The sequence below is a fragment of the Colobus angolensis genome, unplaced genomic scaffold (genome assembly GCF_000951035.1).
Source record: "Colobus angolensis palliatus isolate OR3802 unplaced genomic scaffold, Cang.pa_1.0 Scaffold57, whole genome shotgun sequence".
In the NCBI taxonomy this organism is placed as follows: domain Eukaryota; kingdom Metazoa; phylum Chordata; class Mammalia; order Primates; family Cercopithecidae; genus Colobus; species Colobus angolensis.
Window position 1 is genome coordinate 8,409,614 of NW_012119265.1, and position 25,010 is coordinate 8,434,623.

Sequence of the window (25,010 nt, forward strand, 5' to 3'; positions counted from 1 at the left end):
CACCAACATGGCACAAGTATACATATGTAACAAACCTGCACGTTATGCACATGTACCCTAGAACTTAAAGTATAATAATAATAATAAAATAAAAATAAGTAAATAAATAAATAAATTACATAAGGCTGAGATTAGAATTAGACAAAAGAGGTTCTTGCTGTGGGCCCAGAATTTAAGGGAGTACCCAAAAACCTTAGTAATCAAGATAAATAATATCCAATGCACCATTTTTAAATATCCACATTAATGCAAAAAGTTCATTATGATAAATGTAAAAACCCCAAAATAACAAAATCTTAAGACCAGTGCTGTCTTGTAAGACCAGTGCTGAGTCATGTAAGAGACTAAGACAAAAGGAAAAATGTGCACCTCTATATATATGCTTTTGTGTATTTCTACTAGTTACTTTTTTCCAGAACACCAAAGTGGTTAAAAAATACTTAAAAATTGAAAAGTAGGTGTGTTAAAAATTACATTATTTGAATTTTAAATATTTGAACTAAAACCAGTATTTATTTTAATTTTACTTTGGCTTTAATAGAGGCGAACTTATTAAAACTATTTGAAAATCTGTTGCTTTGCTTATTTTCAATTGAGAGACTGCCATGTTTGAAGTGGTTAAGGTTGGCACTTGGTCAAGAGAAACTGGCTGACTGAATTTGCACCCAAGTTGAAATCACATGTTTGGCATGTTTTTATGAAATTTAGCCTGTTTATTACCTAGATTTCCACTTTGTTCATTTAAATTAAAATTTGATATAAGATCCCATTAAAAATTAATATCTGAATTCTGACTTTGCCTAGACCATGTTTCATTTTTATTTTGCTCTCCGATGCAATGTTTTCCACAGTTGGAACGAGAACTGGCTGAACTCAAGAGCTCGGGCAAAGGGCACAGTGATGGATCCAATAACAGTAAAGTAACTGATCCTGAAACATTGAAGAATTGTGAAACTGTCACTGAAGAACCAAGTCTTCAACAGAAGATATTGACCAAACTAAATGCCTTGAATGAAAGGGTAACATTCTGGAACAAAAAACTAGATGAGTATGTTTAATTAATTATCTAGTTGTTCAGATTTGAAACCGAGAGAATCAGAATGTTTTGGGCCATCATTGACCCTAGTTCCCTTCTTCAGGAGTGTGAACAATTACAGCATGAAGTAAAGCATGAATTATATTCTTAGTACTAGTTCCTAGTACTTATAATCATCATGGGTTAAAAGCTGGCATACAGTTTTTTTGTAGAGGCAGTTCTTAATTAGCAACAGTAAGCTTCCTCCCAGTGGCTTCCTGTCATATCACTGCTCTAGTGTCTGCAAACTAAAAACAATAGAGCCTCTGCTGGTGCATAAACTCACCAAATAGATGAGACCTGGCAAAGCCCACACACAGCAGAAACAAGTTCAGTCTCAATTATCAATTCGAAATGTAAAGCAAGAAGGCTTAGCAAGGACTGAATTTTTTTATTTACTAAGGCACTAAGTGGCTAAGTTAGTGTGCCCTGTGATAATACTAAAAATGATGGTAACATGTATTGGGTTTTTACTTTGTGCCAGACTCTTTGCTAAGATCTTTACATGTATTTTGCATATAACTCTCAAAACAGCCATTTTAGAAATAAGGACTATGAATATTGCCATTTTACTAAAAAAAACCGAGGCATAAAAAGTCCAAGTGACATGTCTGAGAGCTGAAAGCTGTAAGTGGTAGAGCAAGGGTAGTCTTCTAGCCTTCGCATATTCTGAGAGTAGCAAAATTAAAGGTGATTTTAATTGCCAAAAATAGAATATCCTTTACATGGTTTAACTGTTAACACCAAACTTTCTTTATCCATTGAAAGGAAGCCTTGTGTTTTAACATCAGTTAAAAAAAAGTCTATCATAAGTTTTAATGTTGTGATTTGTAGATCATTCTAATAGCTGTATGTATTTTTCTCTCCAATAGAATTGAAGCAATTTATCATATTGCAGTAAAACAAAAGAAGAAAAGTCATGGCTTATTGATCCCACTTTTGTTAACTGAGTTAGAGACTGTGGGAAATTTCCATTTTGAAGAAGGCACTCGATCTGATGACTGGTAAATCTGTTAGAAATTTAGTATAGCTTTAAAAATAATTTAAGTACTTAGGATCATCAACCAGAATATCAACTTGTAAAATCCTAGAATGTCCCATTTTTGAAACATTTCTCATGCAGAATATTCATCTATTGAAAATTGGCAGGCATCTATTGAAAATTGAAAATTACCTACTTTCCACCTATACATTTCTGTTTATGCCATTATCATGAGCCAGCCTTGAAGACATCCTAATGATTTATCATTGCTCTTTACTCAGTTTTCCTTAGCCCAGGAGCAGAATATAATTTAGAAAAAAAAGTTTATAATCAAGTTTTAATTTTTCATATGTTTATACTGTTTGTTTCTGGACTGGATATAGTGCATGTTTCTGAATATTGGTTGAGAAACTGGAACAGAGCAGGAATGCCAAAGCAGGACTGGCAACAGCAGGTTGCCAACATGGGAGGAGAATGTCTAGCAAATCTTCTGTAGGTCTGTGATCAGAGTGGAACCCACTGTTTAGAGATAGCTACAGTCAGGATGCACAAGAACACTACATGTTAGGATAAAGTATATGCTTATACCAGGAATTCAGGTCAAAAGCTTGTATCAGCAAAAATGGAGAGACACCAGATTCAAGCAGAAAGCAGACAGCTAGGCTTTAGAACCAAGGCCTACCAGTAGATACTAGGAAGTGGTTGTGTTGCTTCAATTAGAGGGGCACAATTTAAAATTACCCTTAAAAAAAAAAGAAAATCATTGTTAAGGCCAGGAGTTTGAGACCAGCCTGGCCAACATGGCAAAACCCCGTCTCCACTAAAAATACAAAAATTAGCGGGTGTGGTGGCATGCACCTATAATCTCAGCTACTCGGGAGTCTGAGGCAGGAGAATCGCTTGAACCTGGGATGCAGAGGTTGCTCTGCAACAAGGAAGCTCTTTGCAACAAGTGGATTAGTGAAAAAAAAATGTAAAAGCAAAATGACCAAAAAACCATTTAGATAACTATGTCAGCCTGATAGTAAATTAGGTGGATTTGATGGATTTTGATTAGCATTAACCTGTTTACTTGGTTTTAAAAAGAGTAACCTTGATTTATTTTAAGGAATAAATCAAATATATGTTAGCAGAATTTAAAGGACTGTTTTTTAGTTTTAGCATACTGCAAGTTTGGCTACTTTTTCTCTGATCTTTTATGTATGTTAAGAAATAACTACTAAGTGCTTTAAATTGCTATGCTACATTTCTAGTTGTTTTATTTAAACATTGACTTATCTTATTAATATTTTTAAGGCTAAGGATTCAGTATTTAAATAAAAAGTATTTGAGTAGAACTAGGACTGAAAGATTTTCTGTTAAAATTACCTTTATGTCTTTAACAACAACAAAACACTGCATGTTTCTAATTGTATGTCATTATCTCTTAGCTTCATTTCTTTTATGAAATAAAATTATTATATTTTCCAGTTTTAAAAAATCTTATTTTATAGAGACATGCTAGTTGAGTGGATTATTGCTACTATACCTTTATTATTATAGGTTCATATTATTTACTGATGTGTTGCCAATTGAGTTACCCATTGACATCAGACAACATTTATCAAGTAGGGACTCTGAAGCATAAAAGATGCTGTTCTTGTGCCTGAGAAGCTGTCAACCTGGTTATAGATACAGTCTATTTACAACTAAAAAAACCTTTAAAATACCACCAAACAATATATAAGTGACTCTGTAAGCTCCTTTGGGGAAGATATGATGTTTTTTGTGTCTTACAAGTCATAACATCTAGCATGGGGCTGGATTAATAGCCCAGTATATATTTACTAGTTGAAGCTTCCATATCACTTTATAGATACTCAACAGTTTGCTTTGGTGTATATAATGACTTTCAGTAATTAATCTGCCTCTTTATAAAGATTTCATGCTATACTATCTCAAGGAGCTACAGAAGCAGAAACTTTTTGTTTTATAGGGTTTTGAAACTGTTATGTTGATTTAAGTCAGTAAGCCTGTAAAAATATTTATTAAACCCTTATCTAGGATTATAAAGTATATTTTAATAGATTAAGCATCAAACATTTAAAAACATGTGTATCCTACATTTGCTAAATGAACACACTATTGTATATTAACAAAATTTGTAGGCATATTTCTGTGTAACTGAATATATTAGTCATTGATACATATCATTGTGAATGTTTATACCGTCAAGTCCCGCTGAATGAATGAGGATAAGGTACACAGTTCTGCTGATTCTAAAGGATTTGAACAGGAGTTATGATTAGTTTAGAGACTATACAGTGGAGAATAATGAATCCTCTAGTGTAGGTGAAGAGTCTGAATGTAATTTGGAAGGCAACAAATAGCTGTAAAAGCTTTTGTTTTGTTTTATTGGCAGACTCTTCACCTACAGTGAAGGATCAGTGTTCTCCCACTGTATGGTTTTAGACTATCTTAACTTCTGTTCAAATCTTTTAAAGTCAGCTGAACTGTGTACCGCACTGCTCTGGAAGCAAACGTAGTACTCCACCACATAAGTGGTTTTGTTTGTTCTGTTTCCTTCACCCAGAATGCTTTTGCATACCTCACCCTTACTTCATCATTGCTCAGCTGCTGAATTCCTGGGCAATATAAAATCTCCATGAAAAAATCACACTTCATAGCTCCTGCCTTCCTGGGGGACCAGCCTAGAAGCTAGATATTGCCTATTCATTCCTTCCACCCATTCATGAGACACCTCAAGCCCAATATCCACTATATAGCAAAACTTTATCTAAAACACCTGCAGCCCTAGTTTCTATCAGAGTGCAGAAAGCTTCCAGGACATGTTATTTAGGGGAAACTTGACAGATTTAGCCCCAGCAAATGATCCCTCTATAGGAGGCGCACTAGCTTCGCCACCTCAGATGATAATGTGGCTGTTTTAGTAGGTCCTCTGAACTGGTTAGCAGGCATCATGCTTGATTGCAGCAACACTATTCATATCTGTCTCCTCTACCAGACTGTGAGCTCCTCTGAGATTAGTTTGATTTAGGCAGCTCTCTTTTCAACTCTAAGGGAGAAGTAATTTATAAGATCCTGGCTGCATTGATTAAGTATTTGCTTGTGAGAAATATAGATGCCCTAAGTTAGAAGCCCGTTATTAGGCTCAAGGAGAGGCTACCCATCAGGAAGCTCACCTCTGTGACTTTAGCTCACACCCATTTCAGATCCTGGTTGATTATGTAGGTGAGGACCTAGATCTTTCATTAAAGGCAAATGTATTCCTTATAAGATCATTTACTTCCTTCTCAAAATGATCCATTTTTCAATCTCATCTTAATCTAGGTTCTGTGCTAGACAGGACCGGAATTTTATGCGTATGGCCAGGTGAGGGCAGCAGAGAGCAAACAAGCACTTCAGTGTTCTTATCTTCACACAGCTGGCTCCTGCTGCTCCTCCTCCAATTTTCAGATCAAATATCTTAATGTCTCTGAAAGGTCTTCCCCAAGGCCCCATCTTAAGTAGGTCCCCTTTGCATTCCTTACCCCAAGCTTCTCTTCAGAGCCCTTATCAGTTTAGAAATTTTATTTCTGGCTTTACTTGTTTAGGCTTCATTAGAGCAGACATTGCCTCTTTCATATCCGTATTCATAGTCAGGAAGTTATTTCAGTAGTCCAATGAGAGATCGTGGTGATTTGGATTAGGATGGTAACAGTGGTGATGATAAGACATGATCATATTCAGGATGGATTCTAGATGTAGAGCCAGGTGAACTTCCTAAAGAATTAGATACTGGGGCCAGGCACGGTGGCTCACGGCTGTAATCCCAGCACTTTGGGAGGCTGAGGCAGGCGGATCACTAGGTCAGGAGATCGAGACCATCCTGGCTAACACGGTGAAACTCCGTCTCTACTAAAAATACAAAAAATTAGCCGGGCATGGTGGGGGGTGCCTGTAGTCCCAGCTACTCGGGAGGCTGAGACAGGAGAATGGCGTAAACCCGGGAGGTGGAGCTTTTAGTGAGCTGAGATCGCGCCACTGCCCTCCAACCTGGGCGACAGAGCGAGACTCCATCTCAAAAACAAAAACAAACAAACAAAAAGAATTAGATACTGGTAAGGAAGAAAGGACAGGATTATTCCTACAGTTTTGACTTAAGCTACCAGTTAAATGGTGGTGCCATATACTGAGATGGAAAATACTCAGAGGAGCAGGTTTGGGGTGCAGTGTTAGTTATGTTAAGTTGGAGTCACCTATTTAATATGGAGATGGACATATCAAGTAGGTAGTTAGATATTCAAGTCTGGGTATAACCAGCTAAGTTGGGTAGAGATCAAGACTAGAAATAAAATGTTGTAATTTATCAGGATGTATATACAGCCAAGGAACCGTGAAATCATCTAGGGAGAGTGTTCATGGAAACAAGAGGAAGGCCAAAGGCTGATCCCTGGGCAGTTCAACATCTAAAAGTCTGTCTGAGAAGACCCAGCAAAGAAAACTATGAAAGAGCAGCCAATAAGAGGAAGGCGTGTGTAGTTTCCCTGAAGCTAAGAAAGAAAGTGTTTCAGAATGTGAGGATTGCTCAACCAACGTGTCTTCCAGGCAGAACAAATGTGCAATAAATGAATAAATAAACAGAGCCACTATATGATTACAGTATCTTCAGCAAAAAAACCCACAAAATATGAGCCATAGCTTTTATCATACGTAATCTTCTGTTCTTAAACATTTTAAGGAAAATCTGTTATTCTCTTCATGTATATTCTGTATGCCCACATAGGTTTAATTTCTGCTATGAATTAATTCTGTCACGTTTTTGTGCCTGGGACTTCAGAACATATGGTATTACAGGAGTAAAAGTAAAACGCATCATTAAAGTTAACAACCGTATTCTGAGATTAAAATTCGAAGAGAAATTTCAAAAGTTTTTGGAGAATGAAGATATGCATGATTCAGAGTAAGAAGTTGAATTCTTTCTGGAACAACCTTAAAAAGTTTGACAGTATTTGTAAAATGTCTATTTTAAAAGTTTACAGCATTAAAAATACACATATACCTTGTTAGTAAATGTTTCCTTTTTATGCATCTCCCATGGCTAGGATGACCTCATAATTTATCCACATAGAGCCTGTTTTTGAGGTTGAAGGCAGGGGAGCTATTAATAATGACACTAGAACATTGCACGTAAATGAGAAATATCCCTGGCAGGACATATGGTTATCTCATCTACGGCTAAGCTTTTGTGAAATCAATCCTCAAACTTTTTCTGTTTCATTTATTCTTAAGGAGCTACCGAAGGATGCTGGAATGCCTTTTTTATGTTTTTGATCCTGAAGTTACAGTGAAGAAAAAGCATCTTCTACAAATACTTGAAAAAGGATTCAAAGAGAGTGAAACAAGCAAGGTAGCATAAAATGTCATTTAGAATAATGCTTTCTTCCTAGCAAGTGGAGCTCTGCCACTGGTTAAGCATGATTCCCAATCCTTTTATCCATATTTATAGTAAACTTCTACTGCTGTTTCACAAAAAGCTTAGTGTTATTATGGAAAGTATAGCATCTTTCCTCTTTGGATTATACCAAAGTAAGTTTATCAATTACTACTGTCTGACCCTACTTCTAGGGGTCTTATTTTTATGTTGTGATCCTTTTGTTGATGGTTTTGAAATCTGCTTTTTAAATTGGCTATACATCTTTAATCTGTTGTAAACTCTCCAGAGTCTTCACCTTGAAACAATTCAGTCACTTAACTCCACTGTACTTTGTACCTATTGTCCTGTTTTCACTTTCTTTTTACTGCTACCATTTCTTTATTCTCTACTTCACTATCCCCATCTTGCTGCTGATCTTGCTTTATCATTGGTAACTTCTGATATCCCAAGTACCCAACCAATCTTTCTCAGACCTCCACCGTCTTCACGAGGTAGCTGTAGCACACTAGTGTAGAGCAGCGCTTCCCAATCCTTTTCACATCATGACACACATAAAATGATAATATTGCTGCATTTGGATCCTGATTTCACTCCTCAGCAGCTACGTGACTTCACCTCTCTGTTCATCTGTTTCTTCCTATCTGTAAAATGAAGATAATAATAATATCTGTTTTCCAGAGTTGTTAGGATTTAGTGAGATAATGCATTAAAAAGTTATTGGATATTTGTACACCAGTGTTCATGACATCACTATTCAAATAGCCAAAAAACTAGAAACAATGCAAATATGCATCAACAGATGCATGGATAAACAAAAGTGGAATATACATACAATGGAATGCTATTCAGTCATAAAAAGAAATGAAATTCTGAAACATCCTACAACATGGAAGAACCTTAGAAACATTATGCTAGTGAAATAATAAGCCAGACGAAAATGGAAAAATATTGTAAGATTCCATGTATGTGGAGTACCTAGAATAGGCAAATTCAAAGACAGAAAGTAGAATAGAGGTTACCAGAGGCTCTGGGAGAGGAGGGGGTAGGAGTTACTGTTTAATGGGTACAGAGTTTCAGTTTGGAATAATGAAAAAGTTCTGGAAATGGATGGTGGTGATGGTTGCACAACAATGTGAATGTACCTAATGCCACTGAATTGTATGCTTGAAAATGGCTAAAATGGTACATTCTATCTTGTGCGTATTTTGCCACAATAAAAAAAATCACCCTCCAAAAAAGCATTCCATACACTCAATGGGGAATGGGTTGGTGGGAGTAGAAGCAGATGACAGGGCACTATGGGGGGGAGTTATTGCAGCAGCTCAGGCCGTAGAAGTTGGTACTCTGCCGCAGGGTGGTGGTGAGAGTGCTCTCATTGTACTTTATAGAGAATTAAGAAGGAAGTGAGGAATTCAGGGTTTTACAAGGCAGAGTGAATTGCTGACATTCAGTCCAGAGAACTATGAACCATTATCAGGAGAGGGTGAGGGAAGGATGAGGCTAACACTTCTGTGTTTTCCACCTACCAGCCCCTCTGCTGAGTACTTTATCTTCTGCATCTCCTAAAAGAGATGAACCGTCTCCTTTAATTCTCCCACAGCTCTCTGTGCTGCTCTGTCCAAAAGAGTAGCCACCACCCACATGTAACTATTAAGCATTTGAAATGTGGCTAGTCCAAATTGAGTATACTGAAAGTTTAAAACAAGCACTGTTTTTAAAGACTGAGTATGGAAAAAACACTATTATTTTTATATTGAATACAAGTTGACTTGATAGTATTTTGGACATATTAGATTAAATAAGATAATAAGATTTACCAAAAAAAAATCTCTTGGACCAATGCCTGGCACCAAGAAAGTTTTTGATATTTTATTTTGAAAGTTTTAAATATTTTTATTTTTGAATTTTTATTATTGTCTGAAACATTTGACACTATTGATTGCCTTCTCCTTTTTGAAACTCTCCTTTGGCATCCGTGATATTACACTACCATTATCCTCCTATTTTTCTGATTGTTATTTGCTTCCTTTTTGTTCCCCATTTTGCCTCTAAACATGAGAATAACACAGGTTATTCTCAATATCTGTTGTTCCTCTTTAAGTGTTCCTCCTGATCTTCCCTTTTTTCTTCACACACTGTCAATTACTGTCATTGTTAAGATCCTAGAAATGGGAGAAACATCAGCGTGTAGCATGTAAAAGATGAGATGAGCTACATTTCTGTGCTATGATGTGTACATAATGGGTCAGGATAAATATTTGTGTTCTGCATTGTTTAAGAGATGGGCTCTGATTTAAAAGACAACTGTGTAAGCAGTTTAGAAGAGAGGTTTGACTAAGGTTGGCAGTATCTACAGGCAAAGGGCTGGCTGTAGTGGGGAAGAAGAAACTATTTGACTAACAAACATATCTAAGGTTAAGTCCACTTTCTAGTTGGAAGAGGAAGGAGCTCTTTCTTTCACTTCAGGATGAAGTGTTCGGTAGTAAGGGTGGGAGAGTATGTGAGTAAATCTACTCACATAGCTTGATTTCATTCCCTATCAAATTGTTTGTAATCAAGGACTTGGTCAATAAACGCAGAGACTATCACATATTCCCTTATGGTTTCTCCAAAATGTACATCTTCAGTTAGGCTTCTCTTCCTCTCTGCTGTGACACCTACAGCTGCCATTCCTGCATGGTTAATATACTTTATTCTCTTCTACAGTATGTCTAAAACCAGCCTTTTAAAACTGTAAATTCAGGGTTACATGTGTAGGTTTGTTATTTAGGTAAACTTGTGTCACGGGGGTATATTGTACAGATTATTTTGTCACCCAGGTATTAAGCCTGGTACCCATTAGTTATTTTTCCGGCTCCTCTCCTTCCTCCTACCCTCCTCCCTCCAGTAGACCCCAATATCTGTTGTTCCTCTTTAAGTGTTCACGTGTTCTCATCATTTAGCTCCCACTTATTAGTGAGAAAATGTAGTATTTTGGGTTTCTTTTCCTGTGTTAGTTTGCTAAGGACAATGGCTTCCAGCTCCATCCATGTTCCTGGAAAGGCTGCATAGTATTCCATGGTGTATATGTATCACATTTTATTTATCCAGTCTGAGCATTTAGGTTGATTCCATGTCTTTGCTATTGTGAACAGTTTGTAGTGAACATATGTATGCACGTGTCTTTATGACAGAACGATTTATATTCCTTTAGGTATATACCCAGTAATGGGATTGCTGGGTCAAATGGTAGTTCTGTTTTTAGGTCTCTGAGGAATCATTACACTGTTCTTCACAATGGTTGAACCAATTTACACTTCCACCAAAAATGTATAAGCATTCCTTTTTCTCCACAGCCTTGCCAGCCTCTGTTATTTTTTGACTTTTTAATAATAGCCATTCTGACTGAATTAGATGGTATCTCATTGTGGTTTTGATTTGCATTTCTCTAATGATCAGTGAGGATGAGCTTTTTTTCTTACGCTTATTGGCCACATGTATGTCTTCTTTTGCAAAGTGTCTGTTCATGTCCTTTGCCCACTTTTTAATGGGGTGATTTTATCTTTTGTAAATGTGTTTAATTTCCTTATAGATCTGGATATTAGACCTTTGTTGGATGCACAGTTTACAAAAATTTTCTCCCATTATGTAGATTGTCTGTTTACTCTGTTGTTTCTTTTGCTATGCAGAAGTTCTTAAGTTTAATTAGATCCCATTTGTCAATTTTTGCTTTTGTTGCAATTGCTTTCGATGTCTTCCTCATGTAGTCTTTGCCCATTCCTGTGTCCAGAATGGTATTGTCTAGGTTGTGTGAGGGTTTTTACAGTTTTGGGTTTTACATTTAAGTCCTTACATTTAACTCCATCTTGAGCTGATTTTTCATATATGGTGTAAGAAAGGGACCCAGATTCAATCTTCTGCATATAGCTAGCCAGTTATCCCAGCACCATTTATTGAATAGGGGTTCCTGTCCCCATTGCTTGTTTTTGTCAGCTTTGTTGAAAATGAAATGGTTGTAGGTGTGCTCCCTTATTTCCAGGCTTCCTATTCTGTTCCATTGGTCTATGTGTCTGTTTTTGTGCCAGTACCATGCTGTTTTCCTACTGTAGACCTGTAATGTAGTTTGAAGTTGGATGGTGTGATGCCTCCAGCATTATTCTTTTTGCTTAGGATTGGCTTGGCTATGTGGGCTCTCTTTTGGTTCCATTTGAGTTGTAAAATAGTTTTTTCTAGTTCTGTGAAGAATGTCACTGGTAGTTTGATAGGAATAGCATTGACTCTATAAATTGCTTTGGGCAGTATGGCCATTTTAACAATATTGATTCTTCCTGTCCACGAGCATGGAATGTTTTTCCATTTGTTTGTGTCATCTCTAATTTTAAAACCAGCCTTTAATCTTTTTCCCATAAGCAGCTCTCTCCTGGTCTTCTTTCCTAATTTCTATAACAATACTGTCATTTCCTTCACTGAACATGCTTAAAGTCTTGGAATTATGTTCAACCCCTCCCTTTTCCATTATCCCCACATCTAATCATTTTCCAGTGGTTCTTCATTTCTCTCCCTAATCCCATTGTCTGCCACCACTTTCAACCCTTAGAACTTTCCTTCTAATCTTTGCCATTGTTTCCTAATAGGCAACACTGCCCTTGGTCATGCCCCCTAGTTCTTCCATTTTTCACAGTACAAACAAATTAATCTTTCTTAAAACATGATTTTCATAGTGTACATTGCACTGTGTCCGTGATGAGAAACTTTCAGTAGCTTCCCATTACATATAATGATGATGTCCACATTCCTCTTCCTGGCACTGAAGGCCTCTGACAACCCTCACAATCTAGCTTCAACCTATCTCCCTAATACCAAATATGCCAAGTGCCCCTAATGAAGTATGCAGTCTACTTGTGATTCTCCTAAGTACAGCTCATACCTCCCTTTGATGAAATGCTGTTTTCTATTTTTTCCTTGCAACAGACTTAATGATCCTTGCAGTCCTAGCTCAAGGGCTTCTTCCTTTGTGTGACTTTTCCTGAATTTTCACACAGTAGGTGCCCTTTTACCTAGTTTGCAGGTTAACCCAAAAAGTCAATTAAAATGGAGAACTGTAAACAAATCATTTACTTAACAAATCCTTTAATATAACTTAAAACATAAATTTACATTCATGTGTCAATCTTCTATGTAGGTCCAAAGGCTTTGACTATGAAATTGGAACTCTTACTAGTCTTTCTTGTATCAGCCATAACCATGTTTCATATTAGTTTTGGTTTCCTTAAAGTTGAGCATGCACTTAAAGATTCTTGCAAAGTAACTCAAATGTAAGAATCCTTCTAGTTTGTCTGATTCCCCCCACCACCCCAAACTTTTGCATTTGCTTTGTCTACACATGCCTTGCCAGAAGTTTTTAATGATTATCTTCTACTGAATTTTACTCATTTTTCCAAAACTGTTCAAAGAAACAACTCCTCTTCTATTTTATAGCTTTAAATAATATATGTAATTTCATAACAACTACAACTGGCATAAGCAAGTCTGGGAACAAAATTAACTGACTCTTGGTAAGCATACAACACAGCTGGATACAGTAGAAGTACATCCGTGTTTTTAAAAGTTCCATTTTATCCCTGAACTGCCATCATACTATGAGTTATACAGACAACAAAAAATACTGGTTAATCCTGCAAACCGGTTAAGTGTTAGTTAAGTGGTGATCAACTGAGAATGTTTATTGTAACACATTTGTTTTATTGAACTATAATCATCTGTGTGCATTTTTCTACCAGTTTTTAAGTGCAGGATCTGTATTTATAGAGTAGATTCTTAGTAGAAATCTAGTGAAGGAATGGATGTTAGATAGATGGATAGCAATCACACCTATTTGTATACCTTCATATGTTTTCCTCCTCTTAAAATATAATTTCATTTCAAATTTCTGATTATTTGAATTATGTCCAATCTTCAAAGCCTACCCATGATTTCATTACCTCTATAAACTCCTTCCTAATCCCTTCAGTTAGAAAGTATATCTTATTTGACACATCTTGTGATGCCTTGTATTTTTTTAATTATCGTGTATAGTTTCTATCTTTGCCTTTCTTAACTGAGGACCAAGACTATACTGTAACCTTACAATGTCATGCACATGGGTCATATCAAATGGATATTTAGTGATGTTCATTGAAAGTCTAAGAAGGTTACTTACTGGGGTTGGAATCTGTGGTCAGATAAGCCCTATTAGAGTATAGTCATCCATCAGTATCTCCGGGGGATTGGTTCCAGGACTCATGCAGATACCAAAATCTGCAAATACACAAGCTCATTTTATAAAATGGTGCAGTATTTGCATATAACCTACACATATCCTCCTGTGTACTCTAAAACTCCTCTAGACTACTTATAATGCAATGAGAATACTATTTAAATCGTTGTTATACTGCATTGTTTATTATTTGTATTATTTTGTATTGCATTTTTTTCCTAAATATTTTCAGTCCATGGTTGCTTGAATCCTTAGATGTGGGAACTGTGGACATGGAGGGCTGACTGTAGTTATTTTTTAAGAATTTCTTTGGATTGCAGATTTCAATAAAAAAATAGTAATTTGGCATTTACAGATAAGACATAATTCTAAGTAATTTGGCTATTAAAGTTAAACAAATAGTAATTTCAAACCTTTGAGATTGTGACAAGGACAAATAGACCTGAGTTCAAATGATGACTTTGCCAATTACTAGTTCTGTCCTCGGAGAGATCGTATAATCTCTTTTAGCTCTAGTTTTCTTACTACTAAAATCTAAAAATAGAGATTTTTGGTTATTAGAGCTGTTTTCACAGCAAGCAGGTAATGTGAACATTACTGATAGAATACTTTCAAGAAATAAAGTTAGTCACAATACAAACTAGGACTTCCATGGCTTAGCACATGAAAAGTGTTTTGTTTCTGGAAAACAATGTAGATTATTAGACCAAAAAATTATAGTATAAATAAGAATCTTCACTGATATAATACCTCATTCCATTAGATTTTCTTTTTGGAGTTAGCAAGATTACTAGTGGAATACTCATTGAAAGCTATTGCTCTTGCTCCACATAGTGTTGTCAGTCTTGACTGTGGCTGCTTTTCCAGGAACAATTTTTGTTCTGCATCACCTTTTATTAACCTATTTGCATACGAATTTAAGATATATAAATGGCTTTGCCAAATGAAGTTGCACGTGAAGGTTATCTATTTCTTTTCAGTGAGTCTGGCCTGCAGATTTCTTTGCCCAGACACATAAACATAAAATAATAAACCCTCTGTATTGAAGTTGAAGTATTGTCAATTTTATGAAAATACTCAGACTTTGTTTTTTCATTGCAGTTGCCTCTCAAAAAAGAAGCCGTCATTCTTTCTAACAGTTTAAGTATAAGTGAGTGTCCCAGAATTGAATTTTTACAGCAAAAGCACAAAGATGAGAAGAAAAACTCTCTTAAGCATGAGCTCTTCAGACATGGTAAATACAAATATGCCATGTTTCTGAACTTTTAAGTTCTAAGTCTTCAAATTCATTAATTATCTTCATATCATTTCTGATACTTGGTTTTATCAACCAAGGAGATGTTCTTCAAACCATTTTATTTCATATTTACCAATGTTGTAATACATGACTTTCTCATCATTAATTTAGCCACACTTTTAACAGATACTTACTGAGTGATTATTATGTCAGCATTAAGAGGAACATTTGTTACTCAGATATTTAATTCAACTTTTCAAGGACATTTTTCACAGTCTGCTTTTGTTCATTATGTTGTCTCACAAAAACTCAGCATATATATTATATATACAATATATATTATATATATACATGCGCTACACACACACACACCAAATTCACAGGAAAGAGAAAAGAATTTGGCTCATATATGTGATAATTATATAATAATTATATAAAGTACTTCGGAAGGTAGGCCTGATTTGTCCTGAATCATCATAATGTAAGATGATAAGAAAACCTGGGTTTAGGTTAAAATTAGCTAAAGACAAATTGGAAAGTGTATGGATTGCTTTATAACTTGTAAGACAAATTTTTGATAACTTACTCATAGTTACTAGTACTTCATTTGCAGCTTGAATATGTAGAAATATAAGTACACAAACCAATTTATAGGACACTTCTGGGAGAGATTCCCTGGTCCCACGGATTGGGGAAAAAGACTACAGCTTATCATGCCCTTCTTGCCTCACCCTCTTCCACTGCACATTCCTTAGTTCCACAAGTATTTATTGAATGCTTATTGTGTGTTAGGCACCGGAAGGGATACAGTCTATGCAAACTAGACAGTTTCATCTTTATGGTGCTTATAAATATTAATAATCACAAATATAAAATCATAGTATCATATAGGAGCTATAAACATATAGTATTAATGCATAGTACCAAAGGATGTATAATATGGAGAATAGATCAGGTCAGGGAGTAAGGAACACCTATTCTTTAGTCTCAACCATCCAACCTACTAAAGCAGGGTCTCCAACCCCTGGCCTCCAACTGGTTGCAGTTTGTGGCCTGTTAGGAACCTGGCCACACAGCAGGAGGTGAGCAGGGGGCAAGTGAGCAAAGCTTCATCTTTCTTTACAGCCACTCCCCATCATTCACATTACTGCATGAGCTCCACCTCCTGTCACATCAGTGGCAGCATTAGATTCTTATAGGGACGCAAACCCTATTGTGAACTGCATATGCGAAGGATCTGGGTTGTGTGCTCCTTATGAGAACCTAATGCCTGATGATATGTCACTTGTCTCCCATCACCCCCAGACGGGACCATCTAGATGCAGGAAAACAAGCTCAGGGCTCCCACTGATTCTACATTATGGTGAGTTGTATAATTATTTTATTATATGTTACAATGTAATAATAATAGAAATAAAGTACACAATAAATATAATACACTTGAATCATCCTGAAACCATCCTCCCATCCCCAGTCTGCGGGAAAATTGTCTTCCATGAAACCAGTCCCTGGTGCCAAAAAGGTTGGAGACCACTGTACTAAAGAACTTGTGTTAACTTAATTCTATAAGAATGACATTCTAGGTTCCAGAATGCTAAGGTGAATCATTCTGAACTAAACAATATGTGTTTTGCAGTTTTTTATTCAGTTAATAATAATTATAAAATTAAGCAGGTTATTTAGTCTAGAAAGAACTCCTTAACTCCTTACTTGGAAAAAATCTTTTGTTCTTTATCATTCTTCTCCATTTTCTATTAAGAATACCTCATAATAATCTGCTAGATCCTGCTGGAATGTTTTCCAAAACAATTAGGTTCTCCTAAGTTACATTTTATATCTTGTACATAGTAAAAGCAAACAAAATTTATTTGAACATTTTATGTATTATGATTATAAATTCTGTTTTTAGATTCTTGACTTTAGGATTTAATGAATCCCAAGGATCCTTAAGAATCTAAAGGGAAATGAAATGTTTATTCATTAAGTAGACATATATCGAGTGTCTCCTACGATCTAGGGTATGTGCTAGGTGCTACTGAACTTTTACCCAGTTAACAACAACACAAATTTATTTTTAACTACTTAAAAAACCTTGCCAAATTAATGTGTTCTTTCCTTCTCCCTCTTCTGTAAAGCTTTGCTTGATATAATCACACAACACCTCTTTTATAATCATTTCATTTATTCAATAAATATTTGTTGAGCATCTATTTCGGATTGAGCAATGTGCTATGTGCTCTACAGGAGCAAACAAAAGAGCTAGCATCTCTGTGTTTACAGAACATACATACAGTTTAGTCTTTAAGCCAATAAAGAAGGTTATGTTGGAAAATTATTAAAGTTAATTATTCTTAAGAATTGCTTCTTTTTTTTATATTTAGGCATCCTCCTCATTACAAAAGTTTTCCTTGGCCAGAGTGCTCAGGCCCATGAAAAAGAATCCATCAGTCAATCCAACTATCCAATGGTTAATTCAGTGTTCATTCCTCGGAAATATTTACTAAGTATGTCTGTCATAAAGATTAATGTGGTTTCATCTCTCTGAGTGAAAAATGTTTGTGTTTAATACGGATACTCACAGTTTTATTTCTACTTAACAAAGTTTGTAGAATTTTCTACAAAAATGTTACTAGCCACTAATAATTTTTATATTTCCTACCTTAAAGACATTTATGTATGGGTGTGGGTAGATAATCTGGCAAATTTTAATGTAATTATCTATTTGTGTGTGTGTGTTCATTTTCAAAGAATTAAAAAACCACCCAACTTTTAACAAGAGTTTTAGAGAAATACGTTTGTCAAAATTACATGGCCACACATTGAAAAGTGAAAAAGTATGAAAAGGAAAAGGATATGAATAAAATTAAGCACTACTAGTCTATGTAGTGAAAGGATGACTAGTAAGTATTTATATAACTAAAAAGCTAGAGTGGAAAAGATGAAAGAAAAAATCCTCAATAATATAACTGTTGCAACTTACTGACTTTGTTATTTATTAAAAATGAAAGAAAAATTCTTCAATAACATAACTGTTGCAACTTATGGAGTTTGTTATTTATTAATCTATGTAAGAATGAAAAAGTATCTTTCAATTTGAGGCAATGTGTTTGCTTTGCTTGTTTTTGTTTTTACTCTAGATTCTGTCATGGGACAAAGAAACTGTGATTGCAGTGTTCGGCAGTGCAAGTGGTTTGTCTTTGATCATGATCTTGTTTTGCCAGAATACGTTGTTGAATTTGAGTATATTACAATGGTATGAATTGTTACATATTTTTAAAGACTAGAATTCCTTAAATGGGAATAGAGTAGTAATTTGAAGTCAAATAATGCTATGTCAAGTTTATATTATGTGCCTGTGTGTAAAATTGTTATTTTGTGAATAACTTAATTTTCAAAACAAGTCATTATGACAATTAATATTTTTTAGGCAGATAATCAAATGATTAATATATGGTTGTACTCTCACTGGAAAAGATTGAGTCTACTTTGAAGATTCAAAATACATTGAAACTACATTGAAGAATAAACATGAACATTTTGCCCTCACTTTAACCTCACTGCCTGCCATTCTCCTTCACCAGGGAATGCACTGTTAACAGTTTTATGGGTTTGCTTTCAATCCTTTTTCTATGCTTTTGCATATATAATAACAGATACCATTTGACATAGTAGAAATAAGGTCTAAGTATTCTGTGATTTTTTTGCTTTTAACAATATGTTTTGAACATATTTCCACTGTAGTACATATAGGTGGGTATTTCATTATTTTGGTGGCTGTATATCATTCAGTAATACTAATTTATTTAACTAGTCCCCTGTTGATAGATTGTGTCCATATTTATTATTTAAAATAATATTTCAGTGAACATCATTGTGGATGTATCTTTATACAAATATGGAAGCTTCTCTACAGGATAGATTTGTAAAACTTGGAGAGTCAAAGGATATATGCATCTTAAATTTTGTTAGATTTTGCCAAATTCTCTCCACAAAGACTTGACTGTTTTACAGATTTCCAAGTGTGTCTGACACTGCATGCCTCATTACATTTGCCAACACAAGATAGTATCAGTCTCTTTTGGCCAGTATGGCGGGCAAAAAACAAGATATTTTATTCTTTCATATGCTTAAAATTATTTAGAGTTGTATGAACCAACTGTTATATATTTTGACCATTTTCTATTAAACTCTGTCTTTCTTGTATTAATTGGGAAAATCCTTACATACATTCTGGATATTAGTACTTTATCTTAGCCCAGGCATGGTGGCTCACACCTGTAATCCCAGGAGTTCAAGGTGAGAGGATTGCTTGAGCCCAGGAGTTTGAGACCAGCCTGGGCAACATAGTGAGACCTTGTCTCTACAAAAAATTTTAAAAATTTAAAAAATTAAAAATCATTTATCTTATATATGTTGCAAATATTTTCTGTCACTCGCCTCTTAATTTTAATCGTAAGAAAAAACTCGTCATTTTAATTTGTAATTCACAAGTTAATTTTTAAGAGGTCAGCTCTCTCAATCTTATCCTGTATGAATTCTGAATTTTATGTCTTATTTCAAAAAGCTTGTAATAAATATTCTTTACTTTCTTACAATACTTACATAACTAGTTTTCAAGCCTTTAACTTTTTTAATCCATCTAGAAATTGTTTTATGGTGTGTGAGGTAGAAAAGTGGTCAATTTTTTAAATGAATAAATACTTATTTAGGCATTACCTTTTCTGCTCTATTGTGAAATACAATCTTTATTGTTAAAATTATTTGCATATATTAGGAATCTGTCTATATGAATCTATTCTGTTCCATCGAGCTCTTTCATCTAATTTTGGATCACTATCATATTTGTTTGGGTTATTACAAACTTCATATATCTTGATATGTGATAGGGCAAATCCCCTTCCTCTGTCCCCACTCATCTTTTTAAACTGTTTTTGACTATCCTTAAACAGTATCTTTTTCCAAATAAAATTTAGAACAGCTTGTCAAGCTCTATTTTAAAATCTTATTAAAATATGATTGAAATTATATTGAATTTAAAACTTAATTTGGTGTGAACTGACTACTTTGCAGTATTGGACTTCTTTTTCTAGGAACATGATAGTCTATCTACTCCATTTACTCAGGTCCTGTCTTATAGTTTTCTTTATATAGGTCTCCAACATTTCTTGTTTAGTTCTGGGCATTTATATGTTATATTGCTATAATAAATAGGATTATATTAGTCAGGTATGCCTTTAGCAAAAGATACAGAAACTCAGACAAACAGTAAGCAGATAGAAGTTCATTTAACTCACATAACAAGTCAAGAGATGGGCAATACCTGGCAGTTGTGACCATTCAATGATGTCAGCAAAGACCTATCATCATCCTCCTGCTTGCCACTTCATGAGCTCTTTTGATGTGATGATTCAATTCTTTCTTCTCTTCTGGAAAGCTTGCTTCTCTTAGTTCCTTGGTTATTTCTTCTCTTCCATTCTCTATTAGGCCCTCTGGAACACCCCTATTAGTTAAATATTGGATGTTCCAAATTGATCCTTCATGCCTTTTAATTTTTTCTCTTCCATTTTATACTCTATTTTTAAATTATTTGTTTTGAACTATTTTCTCAATCTTAGCTTCAGCATTGCTAATTTGATCTGCTAACATATCCACTTGTTTCTCAGGGTATTTACTAAATTTTTATTTTAATAATTGTTTTTATTTTAGCTTCGAAGTGTATGTCCTTTTCTTTTCCATAGCAGCTTATTCTTTTATCATAGATACTTTATTGTCCTAGATTTTTAAAAATTCTCTGATGAAGTATTTTTGTTTCTTCTAGAACCAGTTCTGTTTGTTTATGTGGCTCTTGCTCATTCATCCACAATTCTTACCGTAATTACTGAATTACCTGATAATTAAGGTAACTAATTGCTCTTTGTTCAAGTTTCTCTGGATCTGATTTTAAAAGTGTTTATCTCTTGCATATTCTTCAGCCAGAGGTTATGTTTCTGATCCTATTTACCTGTCAATTCAGTCCTTTCTGATTTATGTGTCACAATTTCTAGACCTTTGTAGGTACCTTCTTCACTGTTATGTACCTTTAAAATTATCTTTTGCCAGTTTTAAGAAATTTTCAGTGGGTGGGAATAGATACACCATGCGTAGCCTACAATTTTAATCTGCTCTCATAGATGTCCTAATGTGATTCTGATAATCACAGATATGACTGTATAACTAAAAATGTCAACTCATCTTTTCTACATAGCCTGTTTGTTTTTCAAAATGACAAATACAGCAACTGATTTTGCAATATTTTTAATACATTTTTTAGGTCAAGTCACCCTCTTTATTTTCTGTATTCAACAATGTTATTCTAGAAGAAAGCAAAAAAAGCCCAGAAGGATCAGTATTTTCCAAGGATTTGAAATTTGATGATGAAGTTATAAAAATGGAGCCCAGAATCAAGGCCCGACCAAAACTGATTAGTTTGGATGATAAAACAATACTTTCCCTTGCAAAAACTAGTGTTTACAGTCATATTGTGGTGAGTATTGTGAGGAATACAGCTTTGAAACAGGAATCTTGAATTTGGAATCAGAATCTAGCATGTGAAGTCAAAAGGTACTAAACTGCCTGTCTGATGATGCCAGGTACAATGCTACCTAAAGTGCCCATTTCTCTTTTTCTACATGGATTAAAACAGTGTTCTCTAGTAGTAATATAATGTGAACCACATATGGAATTTTTACTTCTCTAGTGGCTGTTTTAAATTTAAAAGTATTTTTAAAAAGTAAAATTAATTTTAATAATACATTTTATTTAACTGAAATAGTTTGTTTTCTATTTCTATCACAAAATACCACAGAGTGAGTAATTTATAAAGAAAATACTTTTTTAAGCTCATCGTTCTGGAGGCTGGGACATCCAAGAGCATGGTGCCTGCATCTGGTGAGGGCCTCTTGCAGTGTCATAAAATGGCAGTGGGCATCACATGGCAAGAAGGCAAGAGCAACAGAGCCAGATAGAGCTGATTTTATAACAAATTTACTCCCAATATAATAGACTCACTCCTCTGAAAGTGACATTGATCCATTCATAAAGGCAGAAGGATTAAGTTTCTAACATATGAACTTTTGGGGGACACATTCAAACTATAGCACTTGCATATCTAAAATATTAGCATGTTAACATGGAACCAGTATGAATATTCATTAATTGAGGTAATTTCATCCTAACTCTTAATTCTGAAGTATATTTACACTCTGAGCACATTAAGACTAGTCACATTTCAAGTGCTCAATAGCCATTTGAGGTGGCCTTCCAATTAGCAAGGGATTTTATTCCTGAATAACCAGTCAGCTCTCTTTAATAAGATAAAGGCAGATACGTTTTAAATAAGCTTCTAGAATTAATCAACATAGAATATGGGATCTTTACAAAATTAATCAACAGAAATCAGGATACTTATTAAAGTGACTAACTTTATGCTGAGACAATTCTATTGAGCTATTAGGCCTACTTCCATGTCTGACTTTTAGATGTGTTCATTTCAGATCTGCTGCTACCATTCTATCCAAACTACTACAATTTCTGACCTAGACTATTATGCCAGCCTTCCAACCAGACTCTCTGTACTCTACTATTGCAATATTGCACCACTCCAGAAGGCAAAATTCACATTATATTCTCTTTAGTGTGCCCTTTGAGTGCCATTCATTATATAACTGAATAGAACTCAATACAAGATAAGGGGAGTATGATGCCTCTAGAGTTATGCAACAGAGGCCCTGTCCTGTGTCTGTAAATGTGCAGTATAATAAGAGCAATCTTCTGGCTGACAGTATTGAGAAATTGTTATTTCTGCACTATAATATCTAGATTTACTATTTTAGTAAGAAATTAGTTTACCTGCATCAAAAACATCAATTTAGTGGAGGAAATAGATATGTGAACACATGTGGGAAGCTCAGGGTTACTGGGAGAGATTTATAGAAAGAGGTGAGCTTTGAGTGGATTTCTGAAGGACATAAGAAATTTAGTTGTTTACATCTTCCATACAGAGAAAATATTCTTACCTGTAGAAACATGGTTTTGGAAGATCCAGATGTCTTCAGGGACCGCTGAAAAATTTAGTATGTCGAGAATATAGTGTTACAGTGGTGGAGGGTAAAGACGTAGGTTGGAATTCAAGAAAGACACTTGAAGCCAGGGCTGGAAGAGTATGAGGTTGTAGCCAAATTAGGATGGATTTTGGAAACCAAATTTTAAAGTTTAGATTCTTCTGTTTAAGGAACAGACTCTTTTTAAAGACCCTAACTTTGATAGCTTATGAATGGAATTAACTGAAATCAGACCGGTGGTATAGAAATTCAGTGGAAAACTATTGCACTATCCAAAAGAAAAATCCGTTCATTTCTTCACTGGATAACCAGAAAACCAGCTGCACCATTATATCACCACTACGACTGCCTAAGTCTGCTAAGGCACTGATAATGGTGATATAATGGTGTGGCCTGTTTGAGAAACAGTTCTACAATCAAATGTATAAAGAAAAGAAGGAAAGGGGGTGATCAACAGTATGTTAGATAGTGAAGCTCTTTATCAGACACATAGGGAAGATAAATTCAGTTGTGGACGTGTTAAATGTAAGGTTTCTGTAGAATATATCATGGATGATACCCATCAGTGACTTGTAAAATCACTAGTCTGCATAAATTGGCCCTTAACAATTTTAGCTAATTTTGACAGCTATTAGAAATTTAATTGTTTCTCCCTTCTAGGAATTTTGTTATGTCCACAATATAAGGCATAATGGTGGTGGTGAATGAAGATAGCTGGGAGATAGATACTCGATACTGTAGTCAGTTGCATTAATACATTTTCTTGTGCCCTTGTTTATTTTGCAAGCTATACATAAATACAGTCTTCACTTGATATCACTCATAAAACCATATAGGCATCAGGATCTCTCCTTTAGTATAAATGTGTAATAACATTTGTTTTTATATAGCCTAGAATGAAATGGACAAGAAAAGTCTGGGCCAAATTCTGATGTAGGTGTTGTCTTAAACAATCTCCCACCTCCTCCTTTGACCTTCTGTCCTCCTACTTCAACACCCTCAGCCTTTCTTCTTCGGTTTGGTGCCCTCATACATTTTCCTGCCATCTCTCTTCCATGAGGTATCCTACCTGATACCCCAAATTTTTAGGGTCTCCATTGTTCACCGGTTAGCCTGAGAAATAGATCTACCTTAATAAATATCTTAACACATATATTTATTTTCTAAAAAGAATTTCATGCCAATTGTTGATAAACTTAGACCAAGTGAGAAATCATATTAATCAAGAACCAGGTCTAGTGATACTATTACAAACAATCTTTTAACATCATAGATTTTTTTCTTATTGACAGTTTCTTAATGTTATTTAAAATAACATATATTTTGTAGTATACTGACTCAAATAATTGTTCTAAACATTTTAGATATCCACACTTTAGTTTGATGTAGAACGTAACCTGTATTATTTTTTAATGTATATTTTATTTTACTTCAGAGTCTGAATCTACATGGAAACAGCTTGAGTAAATTGAGAGATCTCTCCAAGTTAACAGGACTTCGAAAACTAAATATTAGCTTTAATGAATTTACCTGTTTAGATGATGTATACCACTTGGTAAGAACTGTTCCTTTGAATCTAAAAAAGTGAAACTCATAGAAGCAGAAAGTAGAATGGTGGTTATCAGGGCCTAAGGGCTAGGGGAAATGGGGAGATATTGGTCAAAGGGTATAAACTTTTAGTTATAAATTAGACAAGTTCTAGGTATCTAATGCACAGCAAGGGTGGTGATGGATGTGTTAATTTGATTGCGGTAATCATTACACAGTTATATCAAATCATTACATTATACACCTTGAACATCTGCCAATTTAACATTTTTTTTTCATTATTATACTTTAAGTTCTAGGGTACATGTGCACAACGTGCAGGTTTGTTACATATGTATACATGTGCCATGTTGGTGTGTTGCACCCATTAACTGGTCATTTACATTAGGTATATCTCCTAATGCTATCCCTCCCTCCT

At 34.9% G+C, this 25,010-nt stretch overlaps 1 protein-coding gene across 1 annotated transcript in view; it reads left to right on the forward strand.

Annotated features, from left to right (window-relative positions):
- The window catches only part of LOC105526037 (leucine-rich repeat-containing protein 9), a 139,300-nt gene that overhangs the window by 35,787 nt on the left and 78,503 nt on the right, over positions 1 to 25,010 (forward strand). The window contains exons 9-17 of the mRNA XM_011961925.1: positions 852 to 1,048; positions 1,948 to 2,079; positions 6,823 to 6,999; positions 7,329 to 7,446; positions 14,810 to 14,942; positions 17,327 to 17,449; positions 18,083 to 18,198; positions 21,256 to 21,468; positions 24,480 to 24,599. Of these exons, the coding sequence (XP_011817315.1) occupies positions 852 to 1,048; positions 1,948 to 2,079; positions 6,823 to 6,999; positions 7,329 to 7,446; positions 14,810 to 14,942; positions 17,327 to 17,449; positions 18,083 to 18,198; positions 21,256 to 21,468; positions 24,480 to 24,599 (1,329 nt within the window). The remainder of the gene's footprint in view (positions 1 to 851; positions 1,049 to 1,947; positions 2,080 to 6,822; positions 7,000 to 7,328; positions 7,447 to 14,809; positions 14,943 to 17,326; positions 17,450 to 18,082; positions 18,199 to 21,255; positions 21,469 to 24,479; positions 24,600 to 25,010) is intronic.